A 23,744-nucleotide genomic window follows, 5' to 3' on the forward strand; every position below is an offset into this window, starting at 1 on the left:
TTGCCACCCGTTACTTTGTTTTTGTAACTTAAAAACACCTAAAACTTGTTTTTGTTTTCAGTAACTCATTACCTGGTTCGGTGAGAACAAAGTGATGGAAACAAAACCCCAAAACCCGCATCCAAACAAGCACCTTCTCTGTGGAACCCCCTTATTTTGGGTGATGAGTGATGGAAATAGGGTGATGAGTGATAGAAACCCACAAATTTAAACAACCCCTTATTGTCTTTTAATATGTTATCAGATGATAGGTTGACACAAAATTGAAAGAATATGTCAACAGTAAATTATGGCACGCTTCACATTGAATAAAATGCACAAATTAACTAATTGGATTCCAAATTCTACCAATGTTTATGAATGTTTATTGTTTAGAATACAATGTAAAACAGTAAAGGTTCTCCGTTCCTGCGATTTAAATGCTTATATCAACAACATATTGTCTTATATTTTGTTATCAAACGATGGGTTGACACTTGACACACAATTTTGTGAGAATATGTAAACAATTGACACAACGTTCTCAATTTACACACTTCACATTAAATCCAGTGAACAATCAAATAAGAAAAGTGGGAATTATATATTATGAACCATTCACAAAATGATGGGGATATTTAATAGTAAAGAAATTACATATATTTTTTTTCCAGTATTTTTCCCCTGATCAAGGGAATCATAATTCTAGCACTCATTTTTTGGGATGCCAGGTACTGATCTGGTGTAGGAGAATTTGGACCACCAGCCCCATCAATCAAAAATATATGCTCAATTGTCAACTTGTAGAACTTGAAGTTGTGATTTTTAGGTCAATCTGTCAACCATTTGAAACACAAAGTGTAAGGTTGGGTACATTTGGTAGTAAAAAATATAGAAAAATAAAAAAGTAACACTTGCAACATGTCAGGTGTCTCAGGTAAAAAAAAACAGAAAAAAAAAGTGACCATTGAAAGAAGAATTGCAATTAACGTATCAAATTTGTGCAATTACGTACCCTTCATTTCCTTATGCTTTGAGAACAAGGCGATTTTAGCCAATCCTGCTTCCTTAGAGTTTTTATCAACTAGCTTCAACTGAAATGCCATTACAGGAAGATTTTAATCCATGCTTGTCAAAATCAAAAGCACTAGTTACTAGCAAAGACAGGTCTACGTACGTAGGCTTTCTATTTTATTTTTCTTTGTGTTTTTCTTTTTGGTGGGGGTTGGGAGTGGGGTTGTTGAACAACAACACAAAATTAAACAAATGTCACTTTTCTCACATTTGGTTAAAATTTGAGAAAATTGGAAAATTTAAGTAGGAGAAAATCTTCATCCACTATGGTGGAATTTTTTTTATAAAGATAGCTTCAACCTATAACGTTCATTCTTGAAAATTACTTTTTATAGTTGATGCTTTAGTTTCTTTATGACATTTCTTTGAAGTTAATCTAATTCTTCTAGGATTATGAGCTCTCCATTTGCTTTCAAATGGATGGGTTTCATTTTTAGTTGAATATTTAATTTTAATATATATATATATATATATATATATATATATATATATGATCAGATTTGCATTAATGGAAAAAAAAAATAGAGGATTATTTTTTATGGGTAAGGTGCCTACTCTCTCAAAAAAAAATATGGGTAAGGTGCCTAGTTGTAATATTGTTATTATATGCGAGATAATTTATGATTTACTCAATAAACTATAAATAAAAAATAAAAAATAAAAACTATGATTTTTATAGTTTAGGACATGTCCTAAATTATCATTTTTGTCATCTATGATTAAAAAAAAATTACCTTTAGAACTTTTTAAAAATTTCTTAGCATTGTTAATTACTATATTTCTTTAATGTTAAATTTTAAATGTGGTGAAAAATAAAAGTGGTATTTATAATTTAATTTATCAAAATTAATTTTTTATATATTTTTTTAATCTTTAAAACTATTATCATTATCTAATGGGTAATCTTTAATTTATCTAATAAAAAAACTATGATTTAAAATATTTAAATAATATGACTTCAGTTGTCATCTTACTGTAGTGTGCATATATATACCTGTAGGTATATTGGCATCACTAATTAATCTCGTAATGTTGATAATTTAGCTCTAGCTTCTTATACGCACATATATTATCCAATTAGTGACATTAACATTGATCTTTGGCACCTGATGTAGATTTCTAAAACTTGTCTCTACAAATGTACTTTAATTAGTTGAATAACATATTTAAGCATATTCAAGCATAAGAATGGAAGAAATATGTTCAAATTGGAAACTAGAAAGACAGACAAAATAGTCATTCATAGTGTTGACACTCATATATATGTACAGACATACAGTTCTTTTTATTTATTTTTCTTCAACCTATGTGACAATACAAATATTACAATTAGATAAAACTGATTTTTGTTAACTCACCTTTCCTGTGAGTGTAATTTTTGCACAACTGGGGTTCTCAGGGTCTATCTTTCCACAAGTTCCAAGAGGATACTCGCTGACAGTGAATGAAGACCTCTGTGAGGTAGTCCATCACTGAATGAAACCGCATTCCTTCTTGTATTTGAACAATAATGTAAAATTAATTAATATTCATCTCAAAGAGAACTGTGATCATTTTCATTCTTTTGGAAGAACTAACATATTTCAGGCAATACTATATTATGCTACAATAACTTAATTAACTTCCATATATGCAGCTTGTACATGAGAAGTAACTCTCTAAGACATAGGAATGGGAAAAGCTTACCCAAATGGTGCTCCCCCCAAGTCAATTGAAACAGTACTGCAACATTAAAAAGAAAAATGAGCTTCAAGTTCAACAAAGCATCCCTATACAACACAGCTATACCCATTTTGAGCTAACAAGCTAGAGAGTAGAGAGGGAGAGCATGCTTTACGACTCCCCAGAAATTCTGAGAGACCAATCAACGAGCTTTGGCAGCAATATTTTTTCGGTCAGGTTTCTTTTCTGTGAGTAACCGTCCCTATACGAAACCCCAGAAGCCCACAAATATTAAGACCAAGTATAAAACATTGAAATAGTGAAAAAATCCATTGATGCTCGTTTTCCTTTTTTTTTTTTTCTCTGATATATGGTCAGACTCTAGGCCTAGAGTGAATACCAAGGAGAAGATGAAGAGAGAGTGCAAAAGGCCTTAGTATTTATAGACAAAATAGGTTGGATCATGTACCCTTTTGTGCATTCTAGAATAGCATATATAAGAAATTAAGCCATTTTGTGGTTGCCAAAAGACACTAGTGTAGTGTTTGTGTTAGGGGTTTTAGTACAAAGAGTACGTAATGCTATATTTTGGAGGGCTTAATGCTGTTTCTAAATTTTTTATGGCCAGCCAAAAAGTTGAGATAAAGTCTGTGTGGAAGCTTGGTAGTGACTAGGCAATAACATGCAAGTCCAAAGAGCTTAAGTTGATTTTTATAAGCCCGTAGATTGTTGAAAAAGGGAGAAAAAAATAAGTATCCTTAGCCTGGACAAAGTATACTGAATAATTATTTACAAACTATATATATATATATATATATATAGAGAGAGAGAGAGAGAGAGAGAGAGAGAGAGAGTTACGTTTTGTTTGTTTTTTTTTTTTTTTACAAGAGAGAGTTACGTTTAAGTTGTATATGGCTGTGTAACTTTGTATAATGATATATATATTGCTCAACATTTTTTATTGGATGTGAAATTAATAATCATTTTATATGTAAAATGTTGAAATTTCAAGTTTTTATATTTTAAAATTACACAAAATATGATTCTATGGATTGAATAAATTTGATTAATACAAATCAATTTAGCATATATGTTAAAAATATAAAAAATATAATCCAAAAAGTAATGAATTTTTTGAAATATTAATCCAATGAAAGATATTAGAAAGTGTTGCAACCCATTTTTTTTATATCATGTCATTTGGAATTTACAAGGGACACTTAATTATATATACTTAATCCACCATTTATTTACAAAGGCCACTTCATAAAATAAAAAATAAAAATAAAAATCGCATGTGCAACTTTTTCTATACTCTTATCTTCTTCTTCTTTTTTTCCCCTTAGACAAAAAGATAGGCTATTTTATCGCAAATAGATTGGTGTCCATGATTCTCCTTGGGAACAAAGGGTACAATAAAATATGGAATACTAGTTTCTAGCCAAATTTTATATATATGTCCTAAACTTGGCTATCACAACTATTAGTTTCAGGATGCTCTTCATTTCACTTAAAATTGAGAACTACCCTCAAATGTTGCATTTGTGTTTTGAATGAGTAATTTTTAGGTACTCTCCGAGTACGGAAAATGATACTTCATTTTCTCATACTCATGGTGAAATTCACTCATTAAATTCATGGTAGACTTTACCATAAATGTAAGAGGAGAAAACACCATTATTCTATACTTTGGGAGTATCTAAAAATTTTCCGTCCTCAATTATGTTTTTGTTTTTGTTTTTATTTTTTTTGTTTTACAAGATAGAAATTCTACTCTATCCCAATTTAAGTGTATATGTGTATAGAACTCCCTCCTAATAACTTGAACTCTAGTCCTTATCCATTCACACCCCAAAAATATTTATACTTGTGAAGTCATCATTGCATCAAAGGTGCATAGTAATAATAATGTTTTTGCTAAGCGTGTGGTTTTGTGTCTTCAACCGTGGTCCTTCAAGGCACACGATTCCCTTCATCCCATGTAGGAGACACATAGTATTTTTTTTTTTTGGCTGAATTGTAGGAGACGCATAGTAGGGGGCTGTTTTGTATTCCTATTTCTATGGGCCGGATTAGGTAGAATGGTATGAGTCCGAATGTTTAGTTAATGGAAGGGTGGAGTGGAGTCATGGAGAAGTCCTTTAGTTTAGCTTGAGTTAATATTTGAGCCCTTAAATTTAGCATTTCAACATTGCTTTTGTTGTATAAAAAACGAATGGAGTTAGTTTCATACAATTATTCTAAAATTATTATTTCTTCTGTTTTTGGAAAATCACGTTTTTAACTTTAAAAAAAAAAAAAAAAGGGGGTGGGGGGGTGGTTTGAGGTTAGGTGTGGGTATTCGTGGGTAAAGTTTCAGGTAGGAATCGGGTATGAGTGCCTAACGGGTATTGAAATTTGGGTATCAACTTGAGGACAAGGATAACTATGCTTATTCTAGCTGCTTCTTTCTTTCTTTCTTTTTTTTCATTGGTAACCTTCCTAAACTCTAACAAGATAAAACATCTATTACAACAGGACTTACAATTTACCTAGAACAAAGTTTAGCTCTTCAACCCATTAGTTGATCATTTATAAGATATTTTTGTGTATTATTTAAGCAATTCATCCACCCCTCTTTCAGGAAAAACCAGTGTGGCCGATACCGTACCGGTACCGGCCGTACCGGCCGGTACATACCGTACCGGCCAGTGCACTGGTACCGGTACACTTCTATATTGTACCGGAAAAAATACCGGCCGCGTACCGGCCATTCCGGCCAATTTCGGGCAATACCGGCCGGTACCGGGCGTACCGGCCGGTACAGAAAAAAGCTTTTTTTTATTTTTATTTTTTTAATTTTTGAATTTTTGTAAAGGCATAATGGTAACTTATTTACATTAACTTCTTAGTATTATTTGTTTTCTTAGTATGTAATGAACAACTAAGCTTTCTATTTTTTATATTGTGTTTTTTTTTTCTTTTATTTGATACTAAAGTCTAAAACTATGAATAATTTGTTATGAATTGAGGTAATATTTTATAATAAACTTTTATATTTACTATAATATAAGTGAAATATTATATGTTTATAAACATGGTTCTAAAGATTTTGGTGTGTGTGTGTGTGTGTATATATATATATATATAAAATAGCGGTAAACCCGAAACGGTACACCGGTATTGACCGGTATCCGAAATATATCGTACCGGTGGCCAAACCGGTACAGCCTCCGGTACGGTATTGACTTCCTTGGGAAAAACCGAAAAAATACATAGCGTTTTCCTTGCATTTAGTGGAACTGTGGAACACTCACATAATCACACTCACTACATGAGGAATCCACTGGTTTTGTGGCCGTTCCAAATACTAGATATCATCCCCTCCTTCACACATGCTTAGAAACAAAGGAAAAATGTAATGAAAAACCTATAATTTGATAAACAATTTAATCAACCTATTATTTGATAAACAAAGCCGAACTCGATGTGGCAATGTGTGTACATGTTAAAAATTGTCGAGACTCTTTGTTGGCTTTTCTTATACAATCACATAAGTTTGTGTGGAAGCATATATTTTTTTTCACATCAACTCAACATTTTACAATATATTTTTCTAATAGAGTTTTTAAAATTTCATAATTATAATAAATACTAAATTATTATGCTTTAGTTGAATTCAATTAAGACAATCTATTTCTCTAAGTTCTAGAAAGTCGTAAGGTATTTTATGATACAATCTCATGAGACCTCTCTCACAACATGCGGAATTTATATATATGAGACCTACACATGTTGTGAGAGATATCTTATAAGACTGTCCCATAAGATAATATTTTCTAGCAACACAATACTATTTGAATTTTGACTCTATTCATGAAAAGAAAATGCCAAATTTTTTCTAATAAAATGTTAGAAAAAAGGGGGCAAAATACAATAATTACCCTTGAGGTTTAAGCTAATGACTATTAAATTCATTTTAAAACTGACCAATTTGATCTAAACACAAAAAAGGGTTAAAAAAGTTGACCATAATAGCTGTAACAGTATGACTAACCTTCATATAAGTTAGCTGTAAGCCATTTGTCCGTCAAACGGTCAAAACAAAGAGTTAGAATATTAACGGCATTACACGTTATGTGCGTTTAGAGACTAAATTGATCAATTTTAAAATTGTTAGGACCTAATTCTCATTAGGCCAAAGCTCAAGAATAATTAATTAACTAGTCACTAACCTGTGCGATGCACAGGAAAGATATTAAAAAATAGATTTAATATTTCTTTTATTCTATTATATGTCATGTACATATATAAGTGTGTTTAGGTCTATTAATAGAGAGCAACCATTGTGTAGCGTACTCCATAAATTAACATTATACTGAAATTAAAAAATAAAAAGAAGAAAAGAGATATAACATCATTTTCAATTGTAAATCTATAGTTTTATAATATTTTAAACTTTTTTTTAATGATATAATGTGTTTGGGACCAAGTGTGCGTGTAAAACATCATATACCTATAATCATAAAAGCAAGAATTTCTCATAGAAAAATGTGAACTTCTAGTGGGGTGCATTTGGTTATGTGCACTCTAAACCTCCTTTGCCTTGAATTCTGCTATCAGCATATCATTCATCTCTGGGGATACTGTGGTTCGGATGGCATTGAGACTGGCATCAAAACTTGCAGGTTGGCTTGTTTTGAACATGGTGGAAAAATACTCTTAAATGGTCATTTCAATTCCCTCCTGATCTTCTTGCCACCTCCCCTCCGAGTCCATCAGTCTTGTGATACAATTCTTTCTCTGCCTTTGACTAGCCGTGACATGGAAAAACTTCGTGTTACGATCGCCCCATTTAATCCACAAAGCCCTTGATCTTTGGCTCCACATAATTTCCTCCCTAGTTAAAACTTCATTTATTTCCTTTTTTAGGCTTTGTATCTCCTCTGCATTTTCATGAAGGCTATTAAGAGATTCCAATTGTTGTAGCCAATCCTTCTTTTATTTCAACAAGTAACTTATATTTCCAAACTCTTTCCAGACTCTTTCTAGTTTCACCTTTGAAGTTACACTTGGAATCTCTTTACTCTATCCATAATCGGACTACTCGGGTCTCCTCCAAGTGGGTTCTACGCCGATAAACCCAAGATCAATCAATCCGCATCTATTTAGGCATTCCCTGAAGGCTTCCATTTGTCTTGCATCTCTATCCGCTCCCCCAAGCTTTTCATCAGAGTGTATTATTTCATTGAAATCTCTGAAGACTACCCACGGCATGTCACATTGAGCTCGGAGGGCATTTAATAGCTTCCATGAAATATCCCTTTTGCATGAATCCAGTGGCATGCCATGGATCTGAGGAGAGCATGTCGTGAACCACCACATCAATGTGTGAGTTCGAGCATCTCTTGAATTTGACGTCGGTGCCTTCCTTCCATAGCAATGCAAGTTCGCCACTCCTGCCATTGCTGGGGATGATAATCCCATGAGTATACGCTAACTTTTGTTGTATTCCCTTCATCCGACTAACTCTAGCCTTCGTCTCCGCCAAGAAGACCAGAGTGGGGTCTTTCGCTTTCACCTTGTTGGTGAGAATGTGAACCGCCAAAGACGACCCCAATCCCTGGCAATTCCACGTGAACAAACTCATCGGGCTCAGTGGTGCTGCCTAACAACCACTGCCACACCGCCATCCCTCTGGTTTTCGTTCTCTAGGTTTTCATTAGCTTTCCCTTTTCCCTTACTTCATTTTTGGCTTGGGAGATTCGGATCAAGCTCTTCTAATGGTGTTGGGCATTTTTCGTTTCGGGGTTTTTGGGTTTCCTTTGTTTTGGGCTGGCTTGGATTTTACTTCCCATGCAAGCCTCTTCTAGTGTCCACTTTTTGGGCCTAACTGCTCAACAACCCACCTTAACTTTAATTCATAAGTCATGGCCATCAGGCTTTGATTACTAATTGGGCCACTTTCCACCCCTTCTTGGTTATTGGCCCACTGGTTTGGCGTCAGACCAAATTCAAAAACGGGTTCCCTCTCCTGGCTTGTTGTCTCATCCCACTACATAGCCACCTTTTTGTATGCCTGTGTTGTAACTAGTCCCTCTGATGTTTCATCCAAAGAGGTATTTGTCTCATCCATCTTTCTCACCTCTCCCATTCTAATTCCATTTTTGTGTAAAGCCTCGGGTAAGTTTCCTTTGGCTTTTGACATTGATATCTCCCATGGAGGATTTTCATCCCGAACTGGGGGCTTAATCATGTGAGCACCATTTGAATCTTTGTCACCGTGTGATGCATGAGTCAACTCAGCATGTTTTGTTGTGCCGACTCTATTTGCTCGTTGACTGATATCGGCGTTCCTCCCGGACTTGGTCTGAGTAGTTCCCCACCCATTCCTTCTGATCGGTTCACCCCTGTTGAGGACTCTTTTTTCGCCTCACGTGGCACTACTTCATTGGCAACCCATGCCACATCAAAATATTATTGATTTTTTGGGTAAATCTCTTTAAAGCCCAAAATAAGCTTATATCTTATGGATTGGGCTCACATGGCCCATAAAATCCTTACTTCAAGAGACAAATTCATGGTCTACATTTCCTTTTCATCAATTGGGATCATAACCCCACGACATCATCAACATCAACATATGGATCGGGCTTAAGCAATGAATCAAAGCTCACGGCTCATATTACCTCTCTTACACTCATGGCAAGCGGCTTCTTCAACAAGAGCCAATATTTACACAAAATGACAACAAAACCCGAGGTACGTCTTCTCATCTTCGGCTTATGATCCAAGCTCATAAGTCTCTTTGGAAAAACTTTGGGAGTCGTGGTTTGAAGGGCCAAGAGGTATGTTCAGTAAGCTCTAGCGGTTTAAAGTTGATAAAAGAAGCATGTTACTTGCCGTGTCTTCTTCAACTCCCTGAACTCTGACGAGTCTGTGTGTAGCGGGTAACATATGGTAAACATCTCTTATCACATAGCATTTTAGATGATAAAATTTCCTATTGCTCTTTTCCTAAAACTTATATTCAATATCCCTAGCCATACAACTGCTAGGAAAATAACGTTCATTCAATCCCCAGTTGTTGCTATACAAATTTAGAAATTTCATTATATTATTATACATAAATCTTATTACCACTTTCAGCTAAAATCCAACTCAAACACATGGCCTAATCTGATTGACTATCTTTTATCTCCAATTATATGCAAAATATTCATTATATCTCTCATACTCAGCTGCTGTCTGCCACAATCAGATCATATATTTCTCTGCCAGCTGCTAGAGCAGAGCATTAAATACTATTCTTACTCACCAATATTCTGTCACAACACAATGAGACATTGACTAAATCTCTAAAGCTTCATTAACTTTCAACCAATCCTTCTATTACTTGCTAAAAATGTGTTGTAATAGAACCTTGCACCAAAAACACAAACACCGAAAAGGGGAAACATTTCCAACAGAACCCCAGCAGTGTATTCAGCACTTGACACCTAGCTGGAGGTGATATCATTAGCCTTTTAATGCTGAAATCCTAGCTACCAGCTGCTATACCCAAAATAGCAAGATACCCTTGAAAGAGATCTTACAATTTTCAGCCAAATCCATAAAATAAATGCTGAATACCCTCTCCAGCAGTCTGATATCACCCCAGCTAACCTCATTTGCTTCTATCCAAAGCAATAACTGTCTTATGACAGCTGTCACAGCTTTTCCTAACAGTTGGGACAACTTTTTCAGAACAGAGACCCAGCTGACCCAACAGCCTTAGCATTACTGATTTTTTCTCATTTAGCTAAAACCAAAACCAAATAAAGTAACTATCTTTTTCTTGCCAAAATACCTTCCTTTTCTACTGCTCTTTCCCCAGTAGCTCTTACCCAAAACAGCAAGAATACCTTAAAGCTAAACCTACCATTTTTGCTCAAATCTTAAGATGGATTTTCTAAAAATTCATTACTATTTGGGACAGATTTTCTAAAGATTCAGCTAAATAGGACCCCTCATTAACACCTTAAGGGGACACCAATGAAGAAGAGCAACTCTTCACAAACCTCTCTATGCTCTCTCTCGAAGTTCTTAATGAAGTTCTAAGATTTTTAGTTTCAAAATCAAGAACTAAACTCTTTAGCCTTTAGCTCATAAATACCCTTCATAAGCCTTCATACACCCTACAGTAGAAAATCCCAGTAGTAAATCCCAACAGCTTTGCTAAACACACTACAACACCATTACTCTCTTATACTCATTCTCTCACTCTCCATATTCAAAAATATACATATCTTACTGCTACTATCTTCAAATACTTAAACACATCTTCATACTCTTCTCTTATAAAATATTTCCTCTTGGAAAGCTATCTCTACAACTTCTTCAACGGTTATAATCTCATATTTTTACTATTTTTAACTACTATATCTCTCATACTTCCATATGCCATACATATTACAAATGTTACATCCCACAAAATACTCATATCTCTAAACATCTCTTTCCTCACTTCTCTTACACAATCTCATACATATTTACTACACCATTACATATGACTCACTACACTCTTCTAAACTTCATTCTCATACTCTCTCACTCTGAAGTTCTACCGTTTTGCTGCTTATAAACACATATCAATACTCTTCTCTATCTCTCTTATAAAGACCCTTCTCAAAGAAGGCAAAAACTTTTAATGCTAAGCCCTTCTCCTATCAAAACCCTTCTCATGGAAGACACAAATCCATTTTACATAAAGCCCTTCTCTTAGAAGGCACAAATACTTCATACAAAAGCTCTTCTCATGGAAGGCAACACTATTCATAACTTCAACAACTAAAAGAGCATTGTCAAGGGGAAAACTCATTTAAGTGCATGATAAGAGGAGCAAGCTTAACCAGCCCTTACACACAGCTGAGCATACTCTCTCTCTCTCTAGTTGCACCCATTTTTTCCCTTCGATCTTGAAGTTATTATGGCAAACTGCCTCTCTACCTCTAGGTCACTCTGCTGGGATATCATTAACTCACAGAAGTTGTATAGTTGGGCTACAAACCATACAAAGATAAGTGATTTTGCTTCCTAATCTTTAAACTTATGTTATTGGGTACATGATTACTTCAAATTTAAATACATATTACTTTATTCCAACTACTATTACTACTATTACAACTATTAACCAAGGCTTAAACTCATTTAAATGCATGATAAGAGGGGCAAGCTTAACTAGCCTCTACCGTTGGCATTCTGCTGGAATCCTATCAGCTCACCGATGCTACACAGCTGGGCTACAAACCATACGAAGATAAGTGACTTTGCTTCCATATCTTTAAATTTACATCATTGAGTACATGATTATTTTACTTCTAAATAAATACTACTTTATTTCAACTACTAATTAAACCTATTATATCAAACACATATTACATATTTATTCAACCATTATCGTGATTCTTAGACTTTGGCTTTAATGGTTTGGTAGGCTTAAAAGTACACCGGTAGCCGTTGGACCACGTGGCCCAATGTTGAGTTCCTGGACGCAACTCCCCAAACGAACCCAGGTCTAGCAAGGTCACCCCTCCAAAGGACCACACGTGGCCGAGTAACCGAAAAAGGCCGCCGAACAACCCCTCAACCAAGGTCCATACTGGAGACACTCTTCCGCTGCTTGGTTGTTGACTCCTGTCTTATCGGGGCACTCCTTTAAGGCATGGTTGAGCATTCCACACCAATAATAGAAGTTCGGTAACCTTTCTTATTTATAGTTTATCCACCGACTCTCTCCTCCCTCAATGGTGAGTTTCTTTCCCCGTACTAACCTTTTGGTGACATCTATTCGAACACAGACCCAGAAATATCCTAGCACTATCAATAGCATTGTCATGGCACTCTGCTTATTTGCAGTGGTGGATAACATAGTTGCATTGTAAGCCTTATATATTCTTTCCAACCAAAGAAACCAAAAAAGGGTTTTTCACGGATAATTATCTTATACATCATATATGATCTTACAATCATTACATGATTATAGGCTTACAATATTTCTTTTGTTGATTATCAAAAAAAGAAAAAAAAAATGTAAAGCCTACATGTACTATATATATCACAAAGGATGTATATATATATATCCAATGCATGAGATTCCTTCTTGTTTTTCATAGCTTTTTAGTTTCTTTCACACTTTCTCAAGAACACTAATATGAAGCTTTCAATTTTGATGTATATGGTTTCAGTGGCTCAATCATGGGAAAGATATTACTAACCGAAGCTACGCGAATGATGAAGTGCTGATAAACCCATTGACAGTGTCAAGACTGAGGCTGAAATGGAAGTTCTTTGTTGGGAAAGACATATCTGCTACCCCAATAGTAGACAGTGGAGTGGTCTATTTCCCATCATGGAATGGATATTTGTATGCTGTAAATGCTTTCACTGGTGCTTCAATATGGAAGCAGAACCTTAGTGAAATAACCGGGCTAAATGGGACGGGAATTGTTGTGAATGTAACTATGTCAAGATCAACACCAATGATAGTTGATGATCTCCTAATTGTTGGAATTTATAGGCCTACTGTTGTGATCACTTTGAATCGATTAGACATCCTGGATTCTGGCACATTCACCTCCAAGACCTCACCTAACTTTGACCCTTTCACCCATCCCATTTCTTTTGTTCAGCTCTTTAGTGGGAGATTGAAGATTTGGACCCAGAATGGAGACCACTTCAGAACTATCTCCTTTGGCGTTAATTCCCCTTCGAACTCTTGGATAAGGACCAACTGTTTGTCGTAGCTCCACGGGCATAGATCTAAAACCTTCTTCTTGTCCTTCCCGTCACTGAACTCCACCAGGTAGAGGTCCTCCTCTATTTCAAAGATTTGGACTCCCTTATTTGGTTTCCACATCATTTTCAAATTTTTCCTCAGAGCTTCCAAGCTGATGCTTCTGTGCGCTAGAATCTTCATCACTGCACAGTTTTTCCTTACTTCTCAAGCAGCTCTTGTGCAACTACTCCCAAGCACAATATCTTCATCCTCCTCCTCAGTAAATGAGAGCTTATTCCATAGTTTCTCAAGTTCCTCAGCCATTAACCCTCTTTCCACACTTTCCCTTCGTATGGAACCTAAGCAGTTAACGTACTACCTAACTAGGACAAGACAAATAAACGGAAAAGAGAAAAAATGACTTCACTCAATGGAGGTCACTACACCTCTTGCAAGTGAAAGATTGTAAGACACATGTTGCTTCCACATGCTCTAGAGCATGAGAGCATGTTGATCTTGATTATTGTTTCAATAACAAAAAATTATGCTGTTATTTTTAATGCAGGTTTTTATTCATTTAATGCAGAAAGGAACAAACATACATAAACTTATATATTTCTTGAAATTGAAAGATTAATGGTGAAAGAACTTACCAACCCAGAAGCCTTGTAATGGTGAAAGAACCAGTCGATGAAGCTTGAAACCAGAAAGAACCCATTGTGTTCTTCTAAGGGAAAAAGAGAGAGTTTGAGAGAGAGAGAGGGAAAAAGAGAGTTTTATAGAGAGAATGTATCAAGAAATGAATGAAGAAATTATGTATTTCATTGATTAACAAAGCTAGAATACAAAGACTAATATGTATCAAAGAGTAAAACAAGCCTAACTACCAACTGCTACTAACAGACCTAAAACTAACTCTTACACGTGAGTAGACAACAATAACTAACACTCCCACGTGCAATCACTTATAGAAATAAATCAACTACTAAACTACAAGTCGTGTATACAGTACAAAGGCTAAGTCTATCTAATGTTGTTTATGCAGAACTTGTTGTTCTCTACATATCTATGAATAATTAGAAGATTGTATGAGAGCTTGAATTCTAACATTCTATCAGAGTGTAGAAAGTGTTGATGTTGATCACAAGGAAGTGGCAAGAGTAGAGCTTACATCCTCTGCATGTAGAGAACTTCATATTTGTTACCTACAAACTTTTGATTATTCATGCTTTCAAGTAATGCATTCACATATATGCAGTTTTGAAATATTCCTTAGGTTATGCTTTCTGACAAGCGTTTAAGTCCTTTGCATATTTGAATGTTAAAATTTTGGCAGGGTGCTCATGACATAGAGATCCTCTCATTGAGCTTTAGCTTATCAAGTAAAAAGGAGGCTAATTCTGAAGAAGCCGCAGATAGCCAGTCCTTCCTTGCATCAGGGGGCCGCGATTGAATGATCCATCTTTATGATGTCAGTAGGTTTGCTACTTTCCTCTGCTTTTTATTTTAATTTTGTTAATCTTTGCCCACTCACTGGGGTTTCTGTACTGTTGTTTAGCTCTATGAGTTGCGGACTTCTTTCATTATGAAATAAGTCCCTTTTTCCTTAAAGAAATTCATCCACCCCTCTTTCAGGAAAAACCGAAAAAATATATAGTGTTTTCCTTGCATTTAGTGGAACTCTCACACAGTCACCACATGAGAACTCCACCGGTTTTGTGACTGTTCCAAATACTAGATATTATCCCCTCCTTTGCACATGCTTAGAAACAAAGGAAAAATGTTTTGAAAAACTTATATTCACGAGTCATGTCAGAAGTCTTGCCACAATCTAATCAACCTATTATTTGATAAACAAAGCTGAACTCGATCTGGTAACGTGTGTAAATGTTAAAAATTGTCGAGACTCTTTGTTGGCTTTTCTTATACAATCACATAAGTTTTTGGAAGCATATATTTTTTTCACATCAACTCAACATTTTACAATATATTTCTCTAATACAATTTTCAAAATTTCATAATTATAATAAATACTAAATTATTATGCTTTAATTGAAATCAATTAAGACTCATTCTAATAATAAGTGAAAATGTATTTTATGAGACGGTCTTATGAATCTCTCTCACAACATGTGAGATTTATATGTGCGAGATCTACACATGTTGTAAAAGAAATATCTTATAAAATTGTCCTATAAGATAATATTTTCTAGCAACATAATACTATTTGAATTTTGATTCTATTTATGAAAAGAAAATTTCAATTTTTTTAATAAAAGGTTAGAAAAAAAGGGTAAAATACAATAATTACCCTTAGGTTTAAGCTAATGACAATCAATTTCATTTTAAAATTAACCAATTTGATCCTAAATACAAACAATTAGTTAAAAAAGTTGACCATATTATCTGTAACAGTTTGACTGACCTTCATATAAGTTAACTGTAACGCGGTTTATCCATCAAATGGTCAAAATAAAGAGTTAGAATATTAATGGATTACACATTATGTATGTTTAGAGTCCAAAATGATCAATTTTAAAATTTTTGGGACTTGATTATCATTAGGCCAAAGCTCAAGAATAATTAATTAATTACTGTATTTTGCCCCCCCCAAAAAAAAAAAAAAAAAAAAAACCATCAAATTGTCATGCCCCCTACGTGCCCATTTCTCAGAATCAGCCTGGAGAAAGACAAAAAAAAGTCCTATTCCAACCGTTGAAATCAAACACAAATCACAGTCTGACTTTACAACAATCAATCCCACAAAGGCACAAACATCTCGGAAAACCCAAAAATCCTTTAGATTAAGATCTCCATTGATACAGAGATTGAAAAAGCAGAGAATTTTAACAATGGGTCTCTTCACATACACCATGGCAGGCGGTGGATTCATCCTTATGGGTTCATGGGAAGCCCTTACCTCCACAAACCCAAATCACAATTCGATCCCACCTTCACCTCTCTCAACAATTCACCCACCACAACAAGATTCGTCGTCGAAAACCAAAACAAACCCATCTTCCTCTTCTTCTTTAACCTTCCTTTTCTTCTCTGTCCTCTCCTCCTTGTTCCTCCTAAACTCCTTGGTCTCCTTCTTTGACGCCCTCAATTCCAATGACAAAATGGGCTCGGCGCTCCAACTACAAGTGCTCGCTATTGCCTCGCTCTTCTTGCTCTATTCCCTTACGGGTTTCGTGGTAAATTTCAAGAGTTTCATTCCTATGCCTTGTTCTTTTCTTAGTTTGATTGGTCTTTTCGCTTTCGTGGAAGAGTTTTTGTTGTTTTACTTGCAGAGAAAAGACACAAGTGGGATCGAAAATCATTATTATGATTTGTTGCTTGTCCCTATAGCTGTTTGTTTATTTGCCACGATGATGGAAGTGAAATCCCCAAAATCGAATTACCCGAAATTGGCTCGTGGGGTTGGGTTAATTCTACAGGGGACATGGTTTGTGCAAATGGGTATTTCTTTTTACAGCAATTTGATTGCTCATGGATGTGCTTTGCATGAAAAGAGTAGAGGGAATTATACGATTAGGTGTAAGGGACACCCTGAGTATCACCGGGCAAGAGCGGTCGCCACTCTACAGTTTAATTGTCATCTCGCACTTATGGTGCTTTTGGTCGTGGGGATTTACTCGGTTTTTGTCAGGAAGCATGGAGTTCCCGGTGATTTTGTGCAGTATAGGCCGCTCAGCGCAGAAATGCAGCAAATTGAGAATGCACAATTCTCTTTGGATTCTGATGATGATGTTGATGAAGAGATTAAGGAAGTGGAGAGTATGGGAAAGCAGAATGTGGGTATGTTGGAAATGGGTGCGAATGGCCATGGCTCCCATTAGTGAGGTAAATCTAGGCGAATTTTGAGGTGTTGAATGTAATGTTTCAATTTATTATTTTTATTTTTTGTGATTGTTGTGAAGAGTGTGGTTTGCTTCGTGTACATGAATTGGGATAGCGTTTTAACTGGATTTCAGTTTTGTAGATTTTGTCCTAGATTTCTAGTTATATGTTATACATTGTGTTCTTCAGTTTGATATTGTGATCAAACTCCAAACTTCATTCCTTTTCTCATTTTATGTGATTTTGATACTGATATTGAGTGGTCTGTTGTGATTCATTTAATTTAGTATTGTTTTGAATTTTTTTTATGAACAAGCTTATCAGTTCCATGGATTTTCAATTCATCTATTTTATATAGTGTTTCTCTGTACTTGGTATTATCAACCCAATATTTCTGAGATGAAATAGAATATGGTCTTCTGATGGATTTATGAATTGCCATATTAAAGTAATTTTAAGAAACATAAATTTTTCCAAAGACTAGTTCTGTATCCCAGTAAAGTAGAACATATTCTATTTCTGAGATGAAATAGAATATGGTCTTCTGATGGATTTATGAATTTCCATCGGTTAAAGAAATTTTAAGAAACATAAATTTTGCCAAAGACTAGTTTCTGTATCCCAGTAAAGTAGATCATATTCTATTTCTGAGATGAAATAGAATATGGTCCTCTGATGGATTTATGAATTGCCATTGGTTAAAATAATTTTAAGAAACGTAAAATTTTCCAAAGACTGGTTCTGTATCCCAATAAAGTAGATCATCCTTATTCAATTCTATGCGACTTTCAAAAGTTTTACAAGTTTCTGAACTCTGAAATAAAATTTCTTTAATTTTGTATAACATCTGGTATTGTTAGTCTTTATGTGGCCATTATCTATGACTACGTTGTTTGTTCGCATTGTTATACATCATATGTTTTAGCATCAGAAAAGATGAAACTTAATCAGGTAAGAGCTGCCACTAAAATCCTATCTTAAAGACACTAGCCAACTAAATTCCTATCTTAAAGACACTAACCAACCGTGCTAATAACTCCAAAGCATAATGTATTTGGATCACAAAGCAAACTTTTGTTACTATTATGGGCAGCAATTAGATTAGGAACCTAAGATAGCTGTATATATGGTAAAAAAAATAGACAGAATATTCATGGAAATCTTATTAACAAAAATTCCCTAATTTGATGTGGCTTGCATTTTTGTAAGAATGGGAAAAAATGGTGTTTGAATGGATTTTAATTTTTTAGTAAAGAAGAAAAGTGATGTTCTCTCTTATTTGCCATTTTCTTGAAGAGTTTCCCCCCCCCCCCCCACCCCCCAGGGTGGCTGCTGGTGGAGGCTTTTATTGTTGAAAACTCAAGATAGATATATATATATATATATATATATATATATATATATATATATAATTTTTATTTATTTATTTTTATTCTATAAAAATCTTATTTCTCCAATCTCTTCCTTCATGCACCTGTGAGGCCAGCAGTTCTCCAAGTAAATTTTCCAGGAGCACTTGGATACCCAATGAAAACATTGATATTGGAAAGGAGTGCAATTTATGTTCTCCGTAGATTTCATTGTGTTTGAGTTTCACATATGGTTTTACTTATATAATAATAAAAAAAAAAGTTTCACATATGGTTCCTTTGTTGTGCATTAGCCTTTCTACATTTGGTATGTATTTAATTTTGGGTTGGAAGCCATTGTGCTTACTTTTTGTCAATTATTTAAATGTTTATATGTCTTTGTCAAATACATATGGTGTCTATTAGAATTTTTGGTTTGACATAATTGAATGGTGTGGATAAATTTCAAAAGGATGGATTGTTAGGTTGCTTACTTTGTGTATGTATTGGTTATTTGTATAAAATTGAGGCTAGAGCAATGAAATGTGCTCTAAGCTATGTTTTTGTCATTCTTGCCAAAAAAAAAAAAGTGTAATGTTGTTTGGACACATTGTAATTTTTTCCCCTGTTTTTCAAGCTTTCCAATTTAATGTAAGTTTGGAAGTCTAGTAAACTTCTATTTAGTATTAATTATTGAAATTGATTTTCAAGCTTAATAATTTAATGAAAAACATAATTAGAGAAGCCAGTCTTTAAGCAATTGTCTTTATTTTTTTCTCTGAGCCTGCACTAATAGGTATGGTTCACACACACAACGCACACATGCTCATGCATTTTTGGATCCCTTCTAATATTCTGTTCTCAACTTGTTTGTGATTGAGATGACCCTGGATCAAAATTAAGATATGTGATAGATGCTTTGAAGTCAGATGCCAATTCACATTGATTAACGCATGAAGAAATCAATACTAAGGATGACTTATTTTACTTATATGAAACTCCTATATGATTTGCACTTAGTTGGAGCTCTACAATGATCCCTAGAAGAATGCTTTATCGAGCACATGAGGACATGGATAAGCTTTTATTCAATTTTATGTAAAAAAGTCATACCTGCTGACTGTGGTGTGCCACCAATATCTTAGAATCAAATTCTCGTCCCAATACAGAGAATATGAATAAGCTCTGTACAGTTCAGCGCACAGAACCAGATTTTTGTTCAACGGAAGAGAATATAATCCTTGTTGACTTGAAACTACTTGAGAGTCTCCTCTCCATGAGGAGCTGTATTTTTTTTTTTTTTTTTCAATCTTTGATGGCTAGGATTTTTGAAAATTAAGATTCTAGAAGATAAGTTTGCACCTTGCACTCAGGCTCAAAGAAAATAGGTAAATGACCTAGAACCAGCAGCAACCTGACTGTTTTGAGGACACTTTTTGCACATCTTTGGAACAAAAAAAAAAAAAAAAACTCCAAAATCCATTACTTCAACCACAAAATTATGTACACCCAAGTTGACACCTGAACTTTTGGATTTTTTTACAAGGATTTCCATCTATAAAGCCAAAACTTTCATGCATAAATGGGATGGAAAACATTCCATATAAGGGGGAATGTAAAAGAAGGAACTCATGTTCCTTCACTTGGAGGAAAACTCCCATCCATTTTTATTTAGAAAATTCCAATACTCATTCCCTCCAATTCAGCAAGTCCCCTAAATTGATCCTATCTCATTTAGCAGCACTAATTAGTAATTAATAAGTGCCATTCCTCTGTCTTCCTCATCAATCAAAACTAGAATGCTATGCAAATCACTCGAGAAACAAGAACACTATCTTTGAGACTTAGGTTTTTACCAACTCTGAGTACATCTCCTCCCCATATCACTAACTCATATTATGCTTTTGTATTGATTATCATATCCTTCTTGCTTTGCATTGTGTTTATAAACATGGTTGGTTTTATCTTGAAAATGCAACAATGATGAAGTTGCAAGTCTAGCCATAAAGGTTGGTACACAACAAAGTGAAGCCCTAGACGTCCATTCAACCCAAGAACTCCATCTTCACTAAACGGCAATGATCAAATGACTATTTTGACACACAATATCAAATACTTAGGGATTAAACTGAAACATTAAAGACTAAATTGGCACATTATACAGTGTAAACATTATCGACCAAAATATTAATTTGCCAAGTATTTTAATTATGCAAAATATTATTTTTCATAAGTAATTCTACAAAATAATTCAAAATCCTTCTTAAAAAATCTTGAAATATCTATATTTGTGAATTAAAACCAGTGGCTTTTGTGGCTTGGATTTATGTGGTCAAAGATTCTTCCAAGACTTGTTCCACTATCATACAAAAAAGGGCCTTTCTAAGACCTATATACAAATTAATCAATATCACATATGAATTCAAAGTCTGAACTGGAGCAGTTTTACTTTGACAAATTGAAAGAGGATCCCATTGTCTTACAAATTGAAAGAGAAATTCTAAAACAGGATCCCATTGCCTCTGACATAGTCAAAGAAGGCATGAGCAAGCCTCAACCATAAGAAAATCGACTAAAATTTTCCAAGCAAATAATCTAACATATGACAATGTCACTAAACATGCATATTTCATGATCTTGTTAAACAAGGAAATATTTTCAGATTAACTTTAGCATACTGATTAGAGAATAGAGCCATAGCTATTCAAATATATTGTTCAAACAAGAAATATACCATTGAGACAATAACATTTAACATTTCACAGTGCATATTGGCAAAGAAGACTTGAACTTCAAAAGAGGCTATTTGGGAATTGATTAATGCAAAAGAACACAACTTGATACACACTAATTTTAATAACTTGCAGAAGTGTGGCAAGTTGAGATTGATACAAAATCACTTTTACTTACCCTCACTACTGAAACAATTTTTATTATCACAAATCGCAACATATGTCTATTTGTTTTGAAAAATCAGATTGTGTGACTATACTTCTTGTTTTGGAATTGGGGTAGGCCAAGCAGGGAGCACATAAGAGAGTGTCTCAGACCATCCAAGCATGGCATGAGAAGCTGGCTTCTCCAACCTTCTAGTTCGAAGATTATATGGTACAACACCTTCATCACAACTGATATATATGATATCCAAATCAAAAGGGTGGAAGCAAATGGATGCCTAGAACCTGAAATCGACTTCTTCAACAAACCATCATCACATCCCATATCAATAACTCTAATACTATGCTCCAAACACCACTTCCCAGCATCACAATTCTTCACTTCCCACACGGTCAAAGTCCTAGCAAGCCTTTTCCCACTTATTTCTACGTACCGTAGCCCTCCTTGACACAAATCACACATGCTTTGTGATCAAGTCCTCCATTTACACTATCCAAGTCCCTATCACCCGGCAAATTGATCAAATTACAACAATCTGTAGGACCATCATAGAGGTTATAGGCTTTAATGCCACCACCTCCAGGGCTAAGCCAATACACAATTCCATTGCAAGCCGCAACAGCTTTAGCTGTGGAACGGTAACTGGGTCTATCCCATTTCACTTGAAACTCACTGCTCCATTCACCAGTCTCAGAAGAGTATATCTCTGCAGTGACAAACTCATTTTCTCCTGGCTCTCCATTATATAAACAGCGCAACACTTTGTAAATTGTAATGACCCCGCCTTCCAAACGTGAAGCAAACCCATCTAGCATTATGTTGCGATCAATACCAGGTTGAGGCAGTGCAAACCATTCCTTAGTAATAAGGCTGCACACATAGTACGCGTTTCTATCATACTCGCACAATCTAAACAACAACAAGCCGTTGCTTGATGCTACGATAGAAACGTAATCTGATCTAGTGAGAAAATCAGGAAGATATATCTCTTCAGAGAACATTTTGTTCTTTTTCACCTCGTATGAAACTAAAAGGTTTGGCATTATTCTATTGAAAAAGGATTGGTTTAGGAGTCTCCATGAGGGTGAGGCATGAAATGAAAGCGAGAGATATAGGAGGAAGCGAAAGAAGGGTCTGAGATAAGAGAGAGCCAGCGTTTTGAAACGCACCTGAGTCTGAATAGGAGAACAAGAGGTAGTCTTAGGGGGATTTCGATCCAAAGATAGTCTGGGAGATCATAATAATCATATGATGATTCTTGGACATGTTGGTCGTGTGGTTGTCTCTCTGACATTGTGGAGGCAGATGAGTATGTCCCAGTTCCCACTATGATGAATGTATCAAATCTTGCAAAAGATCTATAAGAGCTCTCCAATAGCTTAGGTAAAAGTAAAATGATCTCTATAATAGAGAATGAAACCAAAAAAATGGTCTCCAGTAAATTTTCTGAATTACAATTTATTTTTGCTCATGAATAGTAGTTCATCAAGTTTGATGGGCTACTCTACCTTAGCAATTAGATTTTTTTGATTAAAAAATTATACCAACTATTATTATATCAATTCTTTCTCTAGATTTTTTTTTTCTCTCATACTCTCTCTCTCTCTTCCTTCTCTCTCTGTTGCTTCTCACAGAACAAGTGAAAGGAGGCTCTGCCTTTATATTTTTTCTCAAGGTTTTTAGACCCGAACTGTTCATTAAACCGTAAAATAGAGAGGTTCAAGGTTTTTGAGGTCGAACCGAGGTCAAACCGTGATCGAACTGTAATGACGTCACAATTAATTTAATAATTAATTAAAGCTTAAATATAGATATTAAATTTATAAAACTAGCAAAATTTACTAATATATCTATATATGTGATGGAAATTTAATGATTTTCAAGGTTATATATAATAATTAAATAAGAAAGTTAATAAAATAAAATAAAAATCATGAAAACATTAAAATTTATGATTAATTTTTGAAGTAAAGTTGAATATTTTTGAAGGATTTTAATTATAATTTTTTTTATTCCTTGTAAGAGATGGATAATTTAATTAAGTAAAATAAAATTGTGTTAAGTTGTTTTTATAAAATAAAAATAAAAATTCTAAGGGGTTGGACCGCATGGTTCTTGCCACTAGTTCTTGCAGTCCAACTTCGGTTTTAGGGGTTCACAAAATTGCCACATATGCCCGGTTCTCTATGCTTAAAAAACCGAAT

At 34.7% G+C, this 23,744-nt stretch overlaps 2 protein-coding genes and 1 pseudogene across 2 annotated transcripts; 1 reads left to right on the forward strand and 2 right to left on the reverse strand.

Annotated features, from left to right (window-relative positions):
- Positions 1 to 632: 632 nt before the first annotated feature.
- Positions 633 to 7,401, reverse strand: LOC142633151 (uncharacterized; annotated as a pseudogene).
- An 8,730-nt stretch (positions 7,402 to 16,131) lies between these two features.
- On the forward strand, positions 16,132 to 17,558 carry LOC142641052 (uncharacterized). Its single transcript, XM_075815418.1, has one exon. The coding sequence runs from the start codon at positions 16,303 to 16,305 to the stop codon at positions 17,290 to 17,292; it is 990 nt and encodes a 329-aa protein (XP_075671533.1). The 5' UTR covers positions 16,132 to 16,302; the 3' UTR covers positions 17,293 to 17,558.
- A 4,070-nt stretch (positions 17,559 to 21,628) lies between these two features.
- Positions 21,629 to 22,583, reverse strand: LOC142633159 (putative F-box/kelch-repeat protein At1g15680). Its single transcript, XM_075807435.1, has 2 exons — positions 21,974 to 22,583; positions 21,629 to 21,759 (listed from the first exon to the last, which is right to left on the reverse strand). Exons 1-2 carry the CDS (start codon positions 22,581 to 22,583, stop codon positions 21,629 to 21,631), a joined length of 741 nt encoding a protein of 246 aa, XP_075663550.1.
- Positions 22,584 to 23,744: the final 1,161 nt, after the last annotated feature.

The sequence above is a fragment of the Castanea sativa genome, chromosome 1, assembly GCF_040712315.1.
Source record: "Castanea sativa cultivar Marrone di Chiusa Pesio chromosome 1, ASM4071231v1".
In the NCBI taxonomy this organism is placed as follows: domain Eukaryota; kingdom Viridiplantae; phylum Streptophyta; class Magnoliopsida; order Fagales; family Fagaceae; genus Castanea; species Castanea sativa.

Bases quoted from the DNA above. Each gene is read 5' to 3' on its own strand.
- LOC142641052 (XM_075815418.1), top strand. From the start codon at position 16,303: ATGGGTCTCTTCACATACACCATGGCAGGCGGTGGATTCATCCTTATG.
- LOC142633159 (XM_075807435.1), bottom strand. From the start codon at position 22,583: ATGCCAAACCTTTTAGTTTCATACGAGGTGAAAAAGAACAAAATGTTC. The intron at 21,760-21,973 runs GTACGTAGAAAT...GTTGTGATGAAG, and splicing joins TTGTGTCAAGGAGGGCTACG to GTGTTGTACCATATAATCTT.